Source organism: Malaclemys terrapin, chromosome 14 (genome assembly GCF_027887155.1).
Source record: "Malaclemys terrapin pileata isolate rMalTer1 chromosome 14, rMalTer1.hap1, whole genome shotgun sequence".
In the NCBI taxonomy this organism is placed as follows: domain Eukaryota; kingdom Metazoa; phylum Chordata; order Testudines; family Emydidae; genus Malaclemys; species Malaclemys terrapin.
Window position 1 is genome coordinate 4,075,935 of NC_071518.1, and position 19,565 is coordinate 4,095,499.

A 19,565-nucleotide genomic window follows, 5' to 3' on the forward strand; every position below is an offset into this window, starting at 1 on the left:
GAAAGGAAACAAGGGGGAATGAGAGAGAGTTGGGTGGTACATGGAAGAAAGGGACTGCTCTTCTGCAGCTGAGCTCTGCAGGGTGGCACTGTGCAGCCACAGAACAGGAGGCTACCCTCTACGGAGACGGCGATCACATGAGGTGATGCAAACACACATCACACACATGCTTGCAAAACCTTCTCCTGTGTTATTCAGTCGTTCACTGAAGGAGGCACTGTAGGAAATGCCTAGAAAAGCGAACATGTCTCCATATCGGAGCAGGTCCCTTCCAGTCACTCTCTGAGGTCAGACCAAATGTCGGCACAGCTTCGTAGCTCAGTAATGAAGCTGTATTTAAAAAAAAGGGGGGGGAAAACAAGCATACACACGAAAAGAAAGAGCACGATGATTGTTACAGCTGCTCTCGACTTCTTACCACCCGGACTTGACAGGGTGGCAAAGGCACAGAGATGTAAGAACTGCCAGGGATTATCTCCATTTTATTTGCATCAATATGCTGCATATAAAACACCAAAGGGGAAAAGCAGAGTTCAAAACACATTATTATTCTACAGGTTTCAGTTTTCAAAGCCGGGAAATCGGACAGTGTCAGGAACACCTGCCTATGGTCCAGTCCCCAAGTGCCTCCAAAAACTCCAGACAGCAGGATCCTAACTATCCAATTCACTAAATGTCCTAACCCACGGAGAGAAACAAGGCAGCTTTGCTGCAGAACTCTCTAACCCCAAGGCACTGGCAAGCTCATTCAGTGGTGGCCTTGGTTCATAGTGGCACAGCCCGAGGTTGTAGGTGCTGTTTGTGGTTACACAAAGGGCTTGACTGTGCATCTCATAAGCACGCGCTGGTAGAAGGCCGTCCTCACTTCGACACTTTGTACCTTCAACTCCTGCGATTTATATGACAGTGAATGCTGAAGTCTAAAGCAGAACGGGCAATGGAGGAGAGGTCAGCTGCGAGTGCTCTGCGGGTGGGGAGCACGGGACAGGTCTGTGTAGGAATTCATAACATTACACTTCACTGAACATTTAATGGGATAAATAGTTCTACAGACACTAACTAGGGAGCCAGAGTTTTAAAGGCACCCAACTGATGCTTTATAAAGCTGCCCCTAGAGTTCCAGTCCAATGCTCAATGTCACAATTAGCAAATTCCACGCCAAGCTTTCCAGCTAGCAAGGCTGCTTTCCCTGGCTGGCAGAGAGAGGGGACAGCAGTGGTGAGGAGTTATTAGTCTGAATAGCTGAGAAACTGGCAGTGGAAAGTGATTATTTTTCTAAGCCAGGTTCGGCGGCAAGCAGCTTCATGTGCCGAGAGAGAAGAGTTCCATGCAGAAAACGTCGGTGATCAAACAGAATAGGATTATTTCACCAGGAGGCAACTAATCTAAGCAAGTGATCCTGAACCCTGACCCAGTACACAGCCACCCACTCCCCAGGGCAAGTCAGATGAAAGCAAACAGAACATGGAGGGCATTCCATGGGTGATCGCAGCACATAGCAGGTGGTGTTACCAGGGCACCAGGCTGACGAGGGCAGTAATTCCCTTGAAACGCTTGGCCTGGTGTATTTCACTGCGGTTAGGAAATGCAATTAGATGTAAAAATGATACAGAATGAGACACACATTTGCTGGGAATTGGGTTGACATCCCTGACAACTAATCAGCTGGCTCCAGCATTCTAACATGGTAGTTAGAGTTGAGAGGCACAGGGACTGGAGCACAGGGCAGGGAGCCAGGCTCTCTAGTTTTAATCACAAGCTCTGACAATGTCTCTCTCTGGGGCCCTGGGTAAAACATTTCATCCCTTTGTGCTTCACGTTACTCAGTTGCTCCACCTGGGGAATGGGGATAATTATTTTCACCTCTGGGAATAAAAATGATGCACTGCTTACCTAACACTCACCCTCGCCTTTTCTCCCCTAATGTTCATCCCCATTGCTACCACCAGTGCAAGCGTCACTGATGGCAGTGAGGGTGGCAGCAGAAGGGGAGGCAAATCATCTGCAGCCACCAGCATGGTAACAATACAGTCCATGTCAGACGATATTAGAACTGGAATTCCACACTGCAGCAAACAGTCATTTTCTGACTCCCTCCGTTATCGTCTGTAATTCAGGCATTTGGGTCCAAGGGGCTTCTTCCTCACTACTGATCCTCTCTTTCTGTTTGAACCTCCAGTGATCCTGTATTTGTGACATCACAATCCCGTGTTTGTCACATCAGTCAGTTGCCATGGACACGGATATGATGCGTCTAGATTTATGACTTCCCTGCAGGATCAACCAGCAGCAGATGGGCTATGAGGGAGAGAGATTTGATTGCAACAAAACTACCCTAACAATTAGCAAATCTGGCAAGTAACAAACAGGAAACTCCATGGCAGGTAAGGGATGGGTTCCTGTTGCAAGTGGGATACAGGCTTTAAAGTTTCTCACAATATAAAGATCATCTACTATATACACCCAATTATGATTAGACGTGTGACCCCGGCAACTACAGGCCGGGAAGCCTCACTTCCGTACCAGGCAAACTGGTTGAAACTATGGTAAAGAACAGAATTGTCAGACACAGAGATGAACGTAATTTGTTGGGGAAGAGTCAACATGGGTTTTGTAAAGGGAAATCATGCCTCACCAATCTACTAGAATTCTTTGAGGGGGTCAACAAGCATGTGGACAAGGGGGATCCAGTGGATAGAGTGTATTTAGATTTTCAGAAAGTCTTTGCCAAGGTCCCTCACCAAAGGCTCTTAAGCAAAATAAGCAGTCATGGGATAAGAGGGAAGGTTCTCTCATGGATTGGTAACTGGTTAAAAGATAGGAAACAAAGGGTAGGAATAAATCAGGGTTTCTCAAACAGGGGTCGCCACTTGTGTAGGGAAAGCCCCAGGTGGGCCGGTGTGAGCCCCGTCCGCAGGTCCGGCCAATCGCGGCTCCCACTGGCCGCGGATCGCTGCTCCAGGCCAATGGGAGCTGCCGGAAGCATCATGGGCTGAGGGACTTACTGGCTGCCGCTTCCAGCAGCTCCCATTGGCCTGGAGCAGCGATCCGCGGCCAGTGGGAGCCGCGATCGGCCGGACCTGCGGACGGGGCTCACACCGGCCCACCAGGGGTTTTCCCTACACAAGCGGCGACCCCTGTTTGAGAAACCCTGGAATAAATGGTCAGTTTTCAGAATGGAGAGAGATAAATAGTGGTGTCCCCCAGGGATCTGTACTGGGCCCAGTCCTATTTAACATATTTATAAATGATCTGGAAAAAGGAGTAAACAGTGAGGTGGCAAAATTTGCAGATGATATAGAACTACTCAAGATAGTTAAGTCCCAGGCAGACTGTGAAGAGCTACAAAAGGATCTCACAAAACTGGGCGATTGGGCAACAAAATGGCAGATGAAACGTAATGTTTCTAAATGCAAAGTAATGCACATTGGAAAACATAATCCTAACTGTACATATAAAATGATGGGGTCTAAATTAGCTGTTACCACTCAAGAAAGAGATCTTGGAGTCACTGTGGATAGTTTTCTGAAATCATCCACTCAATGTGCAGCGGCAGTCAAAAAAGCGAACAGAATGTTGGGAATCATCAAGAAGGGGATAGATAATAAGACATAAAATATCATATTGCCTCTATATAAATCCATGGCACGCTCATACCTTGAATACTGCGTGCAGATGTGGTTGCCCCATCTCAAAAAAGATGTATTGGAATTGGAAAAGGATCAGAAAAGGGCAACAAAAATGATTAGAGGTATGGAAGAGCTGCCATATGAGGAGAGATTAATAACACTGGGACTTTTCAGCTTGGAAAAGAGGAAACTAAGGGTGGATATGATAGAGGTCTATAAAGTCATGAGTGGTATAGAGACAGTGTTATTTACTCCTTCTCATAATACAAGAACAAGGGGTCACCAAATGAAATTAATAAGTAGCAGGTTTAAAACAAACACAAGAAAGTATTTTTTCACACAATGCACTGTCAACCTCTGGAACTCCTTGCCAGAGGGTGTTGTGAAGGCCAATACTATAACGGGGTTCAAAAGGGAGCTAGATAGATTCATGGAAGATAGGTCCATCAATGGCTATTAGCCAGGATGGGCAGGAATGGTGTCCCTAGCCTCTGTTTGCCAGGAGCTGGGAGAGGGGGACAGGGCATGGATCACTTGATGATAACCTGTCTGTTAATTCCCTTTGGGGGGCACCTGCCATTGGCCACTGTCAGAGGACAGGATACTGGGCTTGATGAACCTTTGGTCTGACCCAGTATAGCTGTTCTTATGTTCGGTTTGAACTGTTTTCATAACAGCCCCAAAAGGCCTGCCAGGCTGAGGAAACGTATTCCATCTCATCTGGTCAGCACGGATTACACCAGAATACAAAAAGAGACTGACTGACCTAAGCACTTATCCCATTCCATTGGAGATGGTGCTGCCTACTGATACTAATATATTTTGAACAGATAGACTTCTCCTAGTGAATTTTGGGAGCACTCAAGGTCATGTCATAAGTTACCAAAAATATGGCAAATACCTGAAAAGCCGGACACATTGTAGCATGTTGGGGTACACCCTGATTTCTTGGGACAACATTTTCAAAAACACTTACATGACATAGGAGCCTATGTCCCACTTCCTTTTTCTTCCTCCCCTTCTTGGGGAGAAAATATGAGATACTAAAGGGCTCTTTAACCGAGCAGAGAAAGGCAGAACAAGAACCAATAGTTGGAAGCTAAAGTCACATAAATTATCATTAGAAACTTTTAACGGTGAGAGTGATAAATCATTGGCACAAACTAACAAGGAAAGTGATGGATTCTCCATCTCTTAAAGTCTTCAAATCAAGACTGGATGGCTTTCCAGAAGATATACTTTAGCCAAACAAGTTATTGGCCTCGATACAGGTGTAACTGGGTGAAATTTAATGGTTTGTGATATACAGGAGGTCAGACTTGATGAGCAAATGATCTCTTCTTGCTTTACTCTCTATGCATCTACGAATTTTGAGTACTTAGGGAAAGTCTCATTGGCTTTTTCTGAAAATGGAACTTTGATGCTAAAGTCCCTGAGACACATTTGAAAATTATACCCTTAGCTACTATCCTTCTCCCCCTGTTCCTTACATCATCAACTGTGATGATGGTGGTGTTTGCGTTGTGCACACTTGCCCACTAGGAACTGGTCTGAGATGCAACTCATTCTACACAGGCCAGCACACAGCCATCAGACGGGAATGACTTTTTGCCATTATTGCTCTGGATTTGAACTGGTGACCCTAGTGGTGAAAGGCTCCTACAATCAATTCCAAGAGGCAGCTAGTCCCACTGTGATTTTAATATTGATTTTTCCAACTCTAATTAAAAAAAAGGAACAAAGGATTGCTGTTCTTCCCATACAAGACTGTGTACGATTCACAATCACGGCATGTGCTCCCAGCCTTGTTTTCATTTGGGTGGTTGTGGCTAGTTCTCTGAAAACATCCACTCAATGTGCAGCGGCAGTCAAAAAAATCAAACCGAATGTTGGGAATCATCAAGAAAGGGATAGATAATAAGATAGAAAATATCATTTTGCCTCTATATAAATCCATGGTACACCCACACCTTGAATACTGCGTGCAGATGTGGTCGCCCCATCTCAAAAAAGGTATACTGGAATTGGAAAACGTTTGGAAAAGGGCAACAAAAATGATTAGGGATATGGAACGGCTTCCGTATGAGGAGAGATTAATAAAACTGGGACTTTTCAGCTTGGAAAACAGACGACTAAGGGGGGATATGATAGAGGTCTATAAAATCATGGCTGGTGTGGAGAAAAAGTATTATTTACTCCTTCTCATAACACGCAAACTAGGGGTCACTAAATGAAATTAACAGGCAGCAGGTTTAAAACAAACAAAAGGAAGTATTTCTTCACACAACGCACAGTCAACCTGTGGAACTCTTTGCCAGAGGATGCTGTGAAGGCCAAGACTATAACAGGATTCAAAAAGAACTAGATAAGTTCATGGAGGATAGGTCCATCAATGGCTATTAGCCAGGATGGGCAGGGATGGTATCCCTAGCCTTTTATTGCCAAAAGCGGGGAATGGGCAACAGGATGGATCACTTGATGATTCCCTGTTCTGTTCATTCCCTCTGGGGCATCTGGCACTGTCCACTGTCAGATGACAGGATACTGGGCTAGATGGACCTCTGGTCTGACCCAGTATGGCTGTTCTTATGGGGTCTTCCTTGAGCACAGCAGTGATTTCATATTGGGGGAGAAGGAGGTTTCTGCTCACATTACGCTAATAAATAGCTCCATCAATTTATTTCCTATACAGCTAAAATAAAACTAATATGTAAAACAAGTCCCCACTAGCTTGGAAGCTGGTTTATCACACTCCATCCATAAAGTGTCTTTTTGGTGTTAAACAAAAATGATAAACCTTTGAAAATGGTCCGAAAATGCTGACAATGTGAATAGCAGCTACATGAACACAACATTATAATTAAAGTCTTCATGCAAAGACAATGACTTGAGCTTCTCAGGCCCATGTGGCATTTTAAAATAAAGACCAGACGGATTCTGAGCTCACTGCCATGTAAATCAGGAGTAACTCCATTTGAGTCAGTGGAGACCAGAATTAGATTACAAGAAGATGGTGAGTAAAAACCAGCATTGACTTCCTTTTAGTACTGGTCAGAATTCAGGACTAGAACTGGGGAGAAACCACCGCACCTTCCCCCTCAACACCTCCCAATTCATCCGCTCATGCATGTTAAGAAATGCTGGCAACATGCCCACACAGTGTCAGCTCAGTCCGCATCAGACAGGCTGCAGTCAGAAAGGAGAGTGACCCTATTATTCTTTCACCAGTTCTCCTCTGTTTAAAAAAGTTGTCAGCTCTTCCCAGATAAATTTAATTGGCCTTGTGGTCTACGTCCTTCGGTATCTGGGGACCTTGCTGCTGGTATGTGTGGTGGCGTCCTGGGAGAATTGAAACAGGCCAACGATAAGGCACTCAGCGATCTCACTGTCAACAATACATGGAGTCCCCGCTGTAGGAGCTATTAGCCGCCTCTGATCTAAACCTCCAATTAAAGTGGTGATTAGGCCCAGTGAGGCATTCTCTGTCCATGAATTATTCATTTCCCTTCACAGTAACAGCACCAGGGGGATTAGAATGAGAGCTGGTGAAAACAGAGGCATTTTAAACAGGGTTTTAACCATATACAAGCAAACATTTATCTTTCGAATCTTTCATCTTTTCTCCTTTTGAAAATACAGGCTCTCCCCTCTCTCCCCTGCACCTTCAGAGCTATGCTTCGGCTGGCAAGCAAACCCTCCCTTGAGGCCAGGCTGTCAGGGATGTTCCAGGTGGCATGACAGAGTTCCCAAGAGAGTGGCTTTTAGAGCTCTCGACCCCTCAGAAACCAGCTATATCAAGAAGGGAGGCTGGGGGCCAAGTCACCGCTGAGGCAAGAGCTTATGGAAACTGCAAATAATGAAGCATTTTGCTCTTGCTACTGCTCCTGCTCTAAATCTAACGGGGATTAGACGTGTGTGGGGGGGGGGGGGGCAGGGGGAAGGGTTACTTTTAACACAGATACCTCAGTATGTCAAATGGAATGTGGGCTTTTCAGAGGAGCACAGATCTGCCATTCACAGAGTCAAAACATCTCGGGTTGTGGCTTTTTAACACTTCCCCACTGCCCTCGTATTTGCTGTGTTGGGGGGTGACTTCAGCTCTCAATATGGCCAGAGAGCCCATGGACATGGTGGCCAAAATGCTGGGGAGCTGCCAATTCTTTGCTTATGCCGGCTCTGCCACCCTCACTGCCATCGGCGGGACGGCCCTGGTGGTTGCGACAGAGAGAAATGTCGGGGGAGAGAAGGCAAGGCTTCAAAGGCTGCTGTCCTGGAATCTCTTCAATTTTCAGAGGTGTTTGCCACTTGATTTCCCCTATTTAGCAGAGTGATCCATTGCTAATTTTTTAATAAAGACGGTAATAGCGCCAGACAGCAGTACACTGAGAGCTGTCAACCTCTGTCTAGATTTTGTCCCATGTCATGCTTTTGCTCATCTAAACCCTTTTTTAATATGTTTACAGATGCAGTTTCTTTGGGAGTCTGTTCTGCAGATCCATTACCCTCTGTGTAAGGAAGTTTCCCTGAACTCCCTGAATGGCTGGTGCTTTCTGAATTTTGTATCCTCTGGAATAGTTATTATAACCCGCGTCCCTTGATCCTCCTGGCTGCTCTGTTCTGTCCCAGTCCTTCAATCTTCTCCCTGTAATATGATGCCCTGACAGTGTCAGACCCTCCATGCGTGGTCTCTGCAGCATTTTGTGCAGTACCAGTGTGATCTCCTCCTTTCAAACCTTACTAGCACTTGGATATATTACACTGCATCCGTTCCTAATCCACTGTTGCCTCTATTGTTTCTAGGTCTCACTGAATCCAGTGTCTCCTTTTTAGGACTGGCTGGCCCTCCCCACTCCGTGTTCTCTAAAGTTTTGCCCACCTTGCAGCACACTCCCTTCCAGAGGTCAATGGTGAGCATGAACAGGTGTGAACTCAGCACTAATCTGTGCAGAACTCCCCCTTTTAATACCCCTTTGCCACAGGAACTGTCCCAATTAACCCCCACTCCTTTGTTACCAAGCCATTAACCTATTTATCCTGTTGAAAATTTCACCCTCAACATTGTACTGTGCTTGGATACCCTTAGACATTAGCCTCTAACAGGATACTGGATCAAAAGCCTTTTCAAAACCCAAGTAAATTAGCTCTCTGCTTCACCCACCTGCTTTTCAACTGGCACTTCCTGAAATAAATTAATCAAACTTGTTTATCAGAATCTCCCTTTTGTAAATCCAAACCAAGTATCTCCAAGTAACCCATACCTGTTCAAGTCATCCCTTACTCTTCCCTCTACAGTATTTTCCAACACAGAGGTTAGACTGACAGGTCTGTAGCTGTCTATTTCTACCGCAATCCCTTTATATATGGAGATGTGTGTGTGCATGCGTGTGTGATCTGTTACTAGGACTTCTCCAGGCCTTGGCTATTGTCTCTGCTGGGGGTACTCTCATTATGCCCATAGGGTCAGTTTATTCTAGAGTGTCAGCAATCCAGTCACGGGGACTCTGTCTCCAGGTCTAATTATTCTCTTTCGCCTGTTCCGGTGTCACCCTCACTCTCACTTCTTTTTCACCTTTATCCCTTGGAAAACTTCTCTCTCGTTCTGGTGGTTACTCTCACTTTTCCTACTGACTACAAAGGCAATGAAATCATCTCTCTCTCTCTGCCCCACCTTAAGGTATGTCTACACTATAAACTTAAGTCGACCTATGTTAGGTCAACTTGCAACCACCACAGTAATTGCTGCAGCGGTTCATGTCCACACTACCCTCCTGCTTTCGGTGGTGCACGTCCTCAGTGGGAGCACTTTCGCTAACTGAAAAAGGGGGCGTGGGGGGGAGGGTGCAAGAGCCTCTCAGCTCTGCACGCAGCTCCTTACCGGGAGCTCTTTGCCCAGGTCTGGTCGGTTGCTGGACTCCCAGTGGGGAGCCCGGAAAGCCTCCGTGTAGCCAGGAGCCAGGATGCACTCAGGTGCCTTGGTGCAGCTGCCCAGGCTCCTGGCGGGGAGCAGGGAGCCTTGGTGCAGCCATAGGGAGGACGGGGAGCAGCCCGGTGGGGAGTGGGGTGCCCGGGCAACAGCCCGGCTGGGAGCTGGAAGCAGCCAGGCTCTACCTGGAGCCCCCGCCCCATCCCAGGGTGACAGCCCAGCTTTCTTGTCAATTTCACAGCTCCTGCATGGAGCCATAAAATTGACAAGAATGAGAGCCAACAGCTGATGTAAGTAACCCAGTAGACACTGCCTCACCCTAGCTACACTGACATAAGCCCTACGCCTGTCATGGAGGTGGAGTTAGGATGTTGGTGTTGGTAGGGCACTTACATCGACAGGAGCAAGGCTGTAGTGTGTCGTAGTGGGGTGGCCACCTGCTCCTGCCCTGAAGGGCTTAAAACAGCCCTGGGAGAGGGCTGTGGTAGGGGAAAACCTGGGCTGATCAGGGAAGTAGCCACAGCTGGCCCTATAAGGAGGCTGTGGGCCAGGAGCACAGGCAGTCTCTCTCTAGACGCAGAGAGAGAAGGGCCTGGCTGCCTGGGACTTGAGTAAGGTACTGGAGTAGAGCAGTGCTGGGGAATAGGGCAAGGGAGCCAGGGAGCTCCCACTTGGAAAACGCCCAGGCTGCAGGCCTAGCCAAAGGCCTGAAAAGGTACTGGGGTTGCAGAGATGCAGCCCGGGGGTAGGTGGAGGCAGCAGGTTCAACCCCCCCTTGCCAATGACGACTGATATGGATTGAAGTCTGCCCCAGAGTGTGGGGGCTAGATGAGGACTGGCAGTGAACACTGAGGCAAGGTGGGGACAGAGGGTGGGAATTCCCTTGGGAGGAGAGCCCAGAGAGTGGGGGGTACTGCCAGGAGGCAGCACCCAAGGGAGGGGGCACCAGGGTCTGGGAGGGATAGGGGGCCAGCAACAGGGAAAATTGACCTGCAGAGGGCGCTCCAACGGCTAGAACACTAGTTCCACGGGCGACCAGCAGGGGCCGCCACAGGGGCGAGTCCCGCATCCACTACATGTGTACACTTACATAGTTATGTCAACCTAAGCTGCCTTACATTGACCAAACTCTGTAGTGCAGACTAAGCCTTAGTGTTTATACTGTGCCCATCATTGTGGTATCCAGGCACCTCACAAAATTACAAAGTGTGCCTGCGACAAAATAATTCTCATACTTGCTCTGTCTTCTAGTCAGCAGGGGTGAGATTTGGTGTAGGAGGGGGATGATCACTGAGTGTGTTATTGGGGGACAGCAAGGTTGGAGAAGTGCATTTGCATTTTGTTCTGATCCTGAGTGATTTCCAGGTTCATCAGCCAGAGTCCGAGAAAGCTCCATCTCCTGTATGCATGAGGCTCCCTCCCAGGAGAGAGTTTTGCTCCAGTGGAATTGAGCTGTCGTGGGGAGTGATGACAACGCCTGGCAAGGTGTTCGGTCCCCTCAGGTAACTTGGGTGCCATAGACAACTTTGAAGATAGAAAACAACCGCCTGCAATTGAGACAGTACTCCACAGGCAGTCCATGCTGAGTGCTGGAGCCATGTGTTCTTGGTGGCCTGTGCTGCTCAGCTGAGGGGGGGGCTGTGTTCTGACCCAAGCTTCTCTCTCACCAACTGACGTTGGGCCCTCCCCGCCCTTGTCTCTCTAATAACCTGAGTCTGACATGGCCACCACTCTGCATACAACAATAGAAGACAGCGAATTTTACCTTTATTTATTTGGCAGTTTAGCTCAGTCTCCCTCTTAGGTACTGAAAACTACAACAGTAACAAGAAAGTCAAAGAGGAAACATCACAAAGATTCAAAAGCTGTGTGGAGCAAAGGCAGGGGGAGGAAGATGCACCAGAAAGCAAATTTTGGCTATGTCTGGACTGGCCACATTCATAACCCTCCATAGGCACCAAGACCATTCAGCAGGAGATCAGCTGGGCTAACTGTCCTTCGAGTGAATGCAATGGCATTCTAAGCCCCTCGGCTACATTGTGAATGCTCAGTCACTTATCTGCCCAGAAGGGGGCGGACCTGGTTTAGTGATGTAGTTACTCCTCAAATTCGTGCTCACAGGTGAGAGAGGTTCTTTTTCTCGATGAATATGCAGTGACAGCACATTCTCAAACCAGGACCAATGAGACCTGACTTGTAGGGTCAGAACAGCCTCAGAGAGAAAAGCAGCAAGACAAACCTTGTCCACAAGAAGCTGCTTGTGCTGAACCTTACACATTTAACCAACAGTGCTGGAGGGCCAGATCAGAACTACTTCCAGCAGCAGCCTCCCATGTGGTGACCTCTAAAATTGATCTCCAACCTCCGTACAGTCACAGAACCGGAGGTATTAGGTTGTAAAGGAGCAATACACCTGCACTAAAATAAGAGTGAACAGACATCCTATCTCAAGTACCCAGCCTTGTGCACTTTGCTAGCTGGGGGAGAATCTAACTGAGATACCAGACCTGGATACAATTGGGGGACAGGCCCCTCCCTGGGACTTGCCGCAGAAGTGGGGGCGCTGGACCAATCCACCTTTTCCATCAAAGACTTCAGGTTGCGCTGGAGGCTCTGAAGAGCCTGAGCCAGTCTGTGACTGCTCCTCATTGAATCGAAACAAAAAGCAGCGAGCCAATTCTGTTAAAAACCAGTGAATCTGCAACAGATCATTCTAAAGAAATAAATTCCACCTTGATGCAGCGTGCCTCTCTCCTCATCAGGAAGAGGTGGAGGAAGGTCAGATGATGCCCTCAGAATGAAGGGTGGATAGGCCCTTCAGTTAAAAGGAAAGCAGGTTCAGAGAGCCCTCAGTCACTGAATGCACAGCATACACCTCACCGATCTCTCCAGCAGGCCTGATTCTCAGCTGAACACTAGGCTTCCTGCTTGCTCATGTATTACAGGTTAACCTTCCATGGAGAAGGTCAAAGTGCCAGCCCTTCTCTCGGGAAGGCAGGAAAGCTATTAGCCAGGAGCTGACACAGAGGGCTCTGTCCTTTTGCTGTGCTGCACTGCGGAAGCACAAAGCCTTTGGGAACAAGGAAGTGCTGGGCCAGAGGAGACAGATATAGACTCAACCTAGCCAGCAGTGTCACTTCTGTGGAGGTGAGCGTGTGAAGAACAGACACAACCAGCAGGAGGGTCTATGCTGAAACTTGGTTTGGCTGCTTCCAGCAGCTCTAAGAGGAGCTGGAAAATCCCTGCAGACAGACAGGGGCTGACCCCTCTTTCTCAGACACCATTAGGCAACTGCTCTACAGCACGTCCCTTGTGGACTATAAAGAGAGGCTCTTACTAAGATTTACCTCTTTCTTTATCATACAAGTGCATTTACCTTTATCACTGGAAAGTCCTAAAACAGCTGGTAAAAACCTGGTACCAGGAACCCTTCAGTAAAAATGTTCTGCCACGGCTGAGTGAAGTCAGGACTGAGTTGCAGACGTTTTTATTTCTTTATGACAAACTGGGGCTACGATGCACATTGCAGCTTTCCACACACAGCTCCGCCAGTGCATCCTCCCTGATATTACAGTGGCTACTCCCATGGTTCTACCCAGACACCGCAATCACCACCGGCAGCACCCCCCATCCTAACCCCGCTTCCCCAGCTATGCCCATGGCACCCAGTCCTGACAGGCAGCATCCCCCATCCTAGCTCTGGGTCCCTACACAGCCAGCGGTGACATGGGGGGGGGCGCAGAGGGTTACATGCCCCCCGGGAGTGTTGAAGGCATTGTCCTTCTCATGCTGCACCCTACCCCCGGCACATTTCCAGCTTGCGTGGCCCCTCTCCCTGGTAGCCAGGCCCGAGTGGGGAGTGGAGGCAGTAGGATGGAGCCACTTCTCCTGCCAGGTGAGGGTGGCCGCTCCAGGTCACTGCCTCTGTGCAGCGCAGCAACTGCCTGCAGGAGCCCGGCTGGGGTGGCAACAGTGGCCCGCGCAGAAGGTTACCCTGCCAGGGCAGGGAGAGCGCAGCAGCCCTGGACCTGGCACTGGGCCACTAGGGAAGACATCAGCAGCAGGTTCCCTGTGCTGAGTTAGGGGCATTGCCTGCACCCCTCCCTCTGCTGAAGTGTCTGAGACGGCCGGGGAACTCCAGGGAGAAACTTTGTTGCTGTGAGTTCCCTGCCCAGGGACGGGGGCTGGCCCATGGGCACGTGTGCCCCACTCCTGCAGCCCCAGCCGCCCAGGAGCCAGCGGGATTGGTTGTCCTGGGCCAAGGAGGTGGGGCTGGAAGGTTCCTGCACCCGGAGTTGATGCATGGACCCCTCTGAACCTTTACATTGCCCCCCCCCCCACTATTAACAATTATGGGTCGCCACAGCTCTGCGAATGCCCCTGAATCCTGACCAGCAGCACCCCCCTCATCCTCCCTCCTTCCCCTACAGCTTTGCCAATGCCCCCAATCCTGACCAGCAGCTTCCTGCCTAACCCAGTCCTGTCTTGGGAGACGTTTGGGTACGGACACACATTCTCCGAGCAGAAGAACAAAACGCATTTACAACACTAAAAGATAGGGTGGCACAAAGGTGTCTCAACCCTCTCCACCTTTAGAAGACGATTTATACCTGGGACACGAACTCCGTGCAAGGGGTTAGAAAGTGCCATTCCGATCTCTGTCATCCCGTACCTCTCCAGCAGCGTGTGTCCGGTGATGTTCTTCCACCTCTCCAGGACTGGCACGGGAAGGGCTGCCGATCCTGAAACCATTAACCTGTGCAAGGAAATGCCATGCAGTGAGCATCACCGGCACATTCTTTACCTAGAGAATTACTGCTGTAGTACAAGAAGCCTTTGCCCATCTGTAGTGCCTTGGGGAATCTGACCATTCAGCAGTATCAGGAAGTTACATCACACAGACACAGCAGATCCTCCATCACTTGCAGTCTAAGTCAAGACTGGATGAGTTTCTAAAAAGATCCCCTCTAGCTCAAAGAGAACCTATGGTTGATATGGAAGTTACTGGGTGAGGTTCTCTGGCCTGTGTTATGCAGGAGGTCAGACTAGAGGATCAGAATGACCCCACATATGAATCGCTCTTGCAAGGGATCATCGTTCCCACTGTTCAGGGTGAGAAATTAAAGCCCAGAGAAGCGAAGTGATTTGCTCAGCTTTGCAGAGTGGCGAAGTTTAGAAAAGAATCCTGCAGGGCCAGGCTTTAAGCAGGCACTCTGCCTGAATAGAACTGCCTACACGTCTGTGCTTTGGAGCCAGGACTGAGAGCCCATACGTGACGGATGGTTTTTAATAAGCAAGAGACAGCCTGCCATTGGCCTGGCCATTGGACTGAAGCAGAACCTGGTACCACAACTCGAGAGAATCCTAGAGAAACTGGAAGCACTACAGGAATGACATCATACAATCCACTGTGCTCACTGCTGGTGCTACCCTCGAAACGCTCTGCACACAGCTCAAACTTCTCCATTCCTCCATCACCCGCGCCCAGCCTTCTTCACACCCTCCCCTCGTAACATTTTCCACAGTGTTAGTGAGCCTTCTCCAGCCCAGGAAGGCTGGGACAGCGTGAGCGTATCTATTGTAGAGGATGTACTCCCTAGGTCTCGTCTGTAAGCCTCTTAGGCTGTGAAGACGGGCATTTTTGAGCTACCTGAAATTATCCCGGCACGTGGCACGTACAAAATCCTGGACACGAGGCTGAGAGAAATGCCTGTCATAATGCTCCACCAGCCTGGAGTAAATAGTGGGGACCGCCATGAAGACGCTGATCCGTGGAGCTCTGGGGCTTAAGAACTTCTCCCAAACCTGGAAAGGAAAGAAGAAAAGGCACCTAAATACAAACTATGGAGGAGAATAGCCTTCATGTCACTGCCGCCACTGGCTCTTCCATACCACCTTTGGGAGAAGGCTCACAAGCAAGTACTTTACAAACCCTTCAAATAGCTCTGTGAGCATTCTTTAGTACGATGCAAAGGGAAACTGAGACAGGGGGAGGGAAAGTGACTTGTCCAATCAGAACGAGTCTATCAAGTGTGGTTTCTTATCTCTAACCCATACTGCTGCCTAATACTTATGAAAATGATGAACCCCCTGCATTCCTGCCATCTTGAACCCAATCTACTGTACAATGATGTCCAAAACCCCCTCCATTCTGACCCCCACACCATCAATCAACTTATTCTCAGAAGCACCCGGGGAATCTTGGCAGTGAATCACACCACTGCTTTCACTCTCCCAATCAGCCAATGTGGGATGATGTGTAGAAACTGTAGCTTCCAATAGCCAGAACCTTTTAGACCTGTTAACATGCACACGAAAATAAACATGTATGGCAGAGTCCATCCATTCCTTTAGGAAATACAGCCCTGGACAGTGCTATATGAAGTCACCAGCCTTTCAAAGCTCAGAGATCCTCTTCCTTCTTAAAGGGAACAAACAGCATATTGACCACTACAATACACAAGAGTCTGAGCCAAAGTACTCGAATCAGAGAGAGAAACTCTTGCAATGTGTATATGTGGGGGGAGGGAGAGAGGAGATCTACTTTGCTGAAATGTTTATAAGTTTATAGATTCCAAGGCCAGAAGGCCAAATCCAGTCTTGATTTTAACATGGTCAGTGATGGAGAATCCACCTCATCTCTTGTTCCAATGATTAATTACCTCAGTGTTAAAAAATTGCACCTTATTTCTAATCTCAATTTGTCTAGTTTTACCTTCTGGCCATGGGATCTCATTATATCAGGGGTTCTCAAAATGGGGTGGGGACGCCTCAGGGGGTCGTGAGGCTATTGTGTGTGTGTGGGTGGGGGTCACAAGCTGTCAGCCTCCACCCCAAACCCCGCTTTGCCTCCAGCATTTATAATGGTGTTAAATATGTAAAAAAGTGTTTTTAATTGATAAGGGGCGGTTGCACTCAGAGGCTTGCTGTGTGAAAGGGGTCACCAGTACAAAAGTTTGAGAATCATTGGGTTATATCTTTGTTTGCTAGACTGAAGATCCCTTTATCACCAAGTTTCTGTTTTCCACGTAGGTATTTATAGACTGTGAAGTCACCCCTTCACCGTCGCTAAAGCTAAATAGATTGAGCTCCTTGAGTCTATCACTCTAAGGCAGGTTTTCCAATCCTTTAACCATTCTCACTGCTCTTCTCTGAGCCCTCTCCAACTTATCAACTCCTTCTTGAATTGTGGACACCAGAACTCAAGACAGGAGTCCATTAGTGGCTGCACCAGTGCCAAAGACAGAGATAATACAACCTCCCAACCCTGGTCAAGATTCCCCCGTTTATGCATCCAAGGATCACGTTAGTCCTTTTGGCCACAGTGTTGTACTGTCTCATGTTCAGCTGATTATCCACCATGACTTCCAAGTCCTGTTCAGAGTCACTGCTTCCCCATCCTGCAAGTATGGCCTACACTCTTTGTTCCTAGATGTATGACCTTACGTTTAGCATAGTGCAGTGGTTCTCAAACTGTATTTTCTTCCCGGTCATTGATAACAAATATTAAATAGCATAGGGTCAAGAACCGATCCCAGCAGACACCACTAGGAACACAGCTGCTCAATTAGGATTTTTCCATTTACAATTACATTTTGAGACCTATCAGTTAGCCAGTTTTTAATACATTTACTGTGTACCATGTTGTTTTTGTATCATTCTAGTTCCTGAATCAAAGTATCATGCGATTCCAACTCAAATGCCTTACAGAAGTCTAAATATATTATGTCATATTACCTTTATCAACCAAACTTGTAATCTCATCATAAAAGATATCAAGTTAATTTGACAGGATCTGTTTTCCATAAATCCATCTTGATTGACATAGCACCCTCTTTTAATTCTTTGTTAATCAAGCCCCTTATCAGCCATTCCATTATTTTGCCCGGGATTGATGTCAGATTGACAGGCCTATGATTTCCTGGGTCGTCTGCTTTACCCTTTTAAAATATAGGCACATTACCTTTCTTCCAGTCTTCTTGAACTTCCCCAGAGTTTCAAGACTTATTGAAAAATCAACATTAACTATTCAGAGGGCTCCTTGGTCAGCTCTTTTAAAACTCTTGGATGCAAGTTATTCAGATCTGCTAATTTAAAAGTGTCTCGCTTTAGAAGCTGCTCTTTAGCATTCTCCTGTGTTACTGTTGGATGTATAGTATTCCATCATATTATATGACTTCTTCATCCAGCTTTTTTCCAAATACAGCATAGAAATATTTATTGACCTGTTCTGCTTTTTCTGCATTATTAATGACAATTCTACCATTTCCACATATACTTTAAAAATTTCTTACATCCTTAACTCTGTGGTCGATTTTTTTCTTGTCCTTTTGCTTCCTTTATCCATTTTCTACAATTCCTAGCTTCTGATTTAATTAATTACTCTCAACATCCCCTTTCTTCTATTTGTTTTTATATATAATTATTTTTATAGCTACTTTCACTTCTCTACTAAGCCAGGTTGATTTTTAACCACTGTGGCCTTCTTTCTCAGCTGTGGGAGTGTGGCTTTTTGATTATCTAGTAAAGTGTTCTTAAACAATTCCAAATTATCATTCAAATTTTTCTGTTTCAATTCTCTGTCTCAACTGACTTGGCTCAATTGTTTTCAGCTTTGTGAAATAGGCCCTTTTCAATTTTAAATAAGACGTGACTCTCACTGGAAATTAACCTTTGACGACATCACAGGAACATGCTCTTCCTGTACATCTGACATTCCATTGGTTTGAAAAATATTCCATCAAAGACTTCTACTAAGATGCAGCCACAGTCTAACTGGACGGATGGCTCAGTTCGGGAGCCAGCAGAGGAACCTTTCACTAACCGCATCCCTCCTAACGAAACACTCAAAAAAAGGACAAAAAGTTTTTGATTACCTGTCCTCCTAATATTTGGAAACTACAAACTGGGGCAAATTCAAGGAGCTGGCTATGGCAATGTGTGAATGACTCAAAGGGCTCTAGGACTGGCCGAACATCTCCACCTGGGACCGTTTTGAAGTGGTGGAGGAGAGGCCTAAATACTTAAATTTGGCTAACTTTCCCGCCACATTGCTACTTGTCCCCCTTGCTGAGCAATCCCCAACATGGGAGCGGAACAAAGACATCAATAAATAAAAGGTTGTTGCCAGCTCGGCTTTGGGGACAGCAGGCTCCTTCCCTCCTTTCTGGATTTTGCCCTGTTGTTGATAAATGTATTTCTTAACAGCTCCCGACAACGCATGCCTCCTCTCCCCTCCCTCCCTTGGCATGCTCAGCCGCACAGAGGGGCGTGCGGTGGGGAACAAAAGCGTGAATTGATTGAAGGGGAACAAGTGATTCTCCTTTATGCTGTGACCCTGGATGCCAGTGCTGCTCGGCTGCTTTCCCCTCAGTCCTGCTCTCTGGCTCAATTTCATTACTTTCTACTTCACAAACCCCCTCCGCCCCTAACCCCCCCATCTCTCACTTCACTGCCTCAGAACAATCTGGTCTGCACAAAAATACATTGTTAATATAACAGGACACATTTAACAAAGGACTCAGCCCCACTGAACTAAAGGGAGCGTCTTCCCATGCCAGAGAGCGCTTGGCAGGATGAGTTAGAAATGCACAGGTTAGAAATCCACCAGATACAGTGGAACCTAATCTAAAGGGACCTCCTTCTTTCTGCCGTTACAGGAGTCGGGGCAATAGCACCTGAAAATCATCAGGGGAAAGCGGAGTGGGAGGAAACCAAATCCATGGAGCAGAGGGAGTGATTCACACCCCGTGTGGGGAAATGTTCCACTCCGTCACTACTGAGTCTTGGGTAAAGGCTCCTCTGCAGCCGCCCCATGTCTTTGGGAAGGAGAGAAAACCACCAAGCTCTACAGATGTGCCCAGCCCAGGGTGTTGCACTGGCGAGTGCGCAAGCCCAGCTCAAGCAATGAGCCGTGGAAGAGGGGCCTTGGGGAAATGTTGAGAGCCAGAAGCGATGGCCACAGTGCTGGGAAGGGCAGTGGGGGCACGAAAGTACATTTTTCTTCTTCTGGC

At 47.6% G+C, this 19,565-nt stretch overlaps 1 protein-coding gene across 5 annotated transcripts in view; it reads right to left on the bottom strand.

Annotated features, from left to right (window-relative positions):
• ACSF3 (acyl-CoA synthetase family member 3) overlaps window positions 1-19,565 on the bottom strand; it is a 113,159-nt gene that overhangs the window by 74,129 nt on the left and 19,465 nt on the right. For all 5 annotated transcript variants that reach the window (XM_054049332.1, XM_054049330.1, XM_054049333.1 and 2 more), the window contains 2 exons: window positions 15,203-15,357; window positions 14,163-14,308 (listed from right to left, as the gene is read on the bottom strand). In XM_054049332.1, the coding sequence (XP_053905307.1) occupies window positions 14,163-14,308; window positions 15,203-15,357 (301 nt within the window). The remainder of the gene's footprint in view (window positions 1-14,162; window positions 14,309-15,202; window positions 15,358-19,565) is intronic.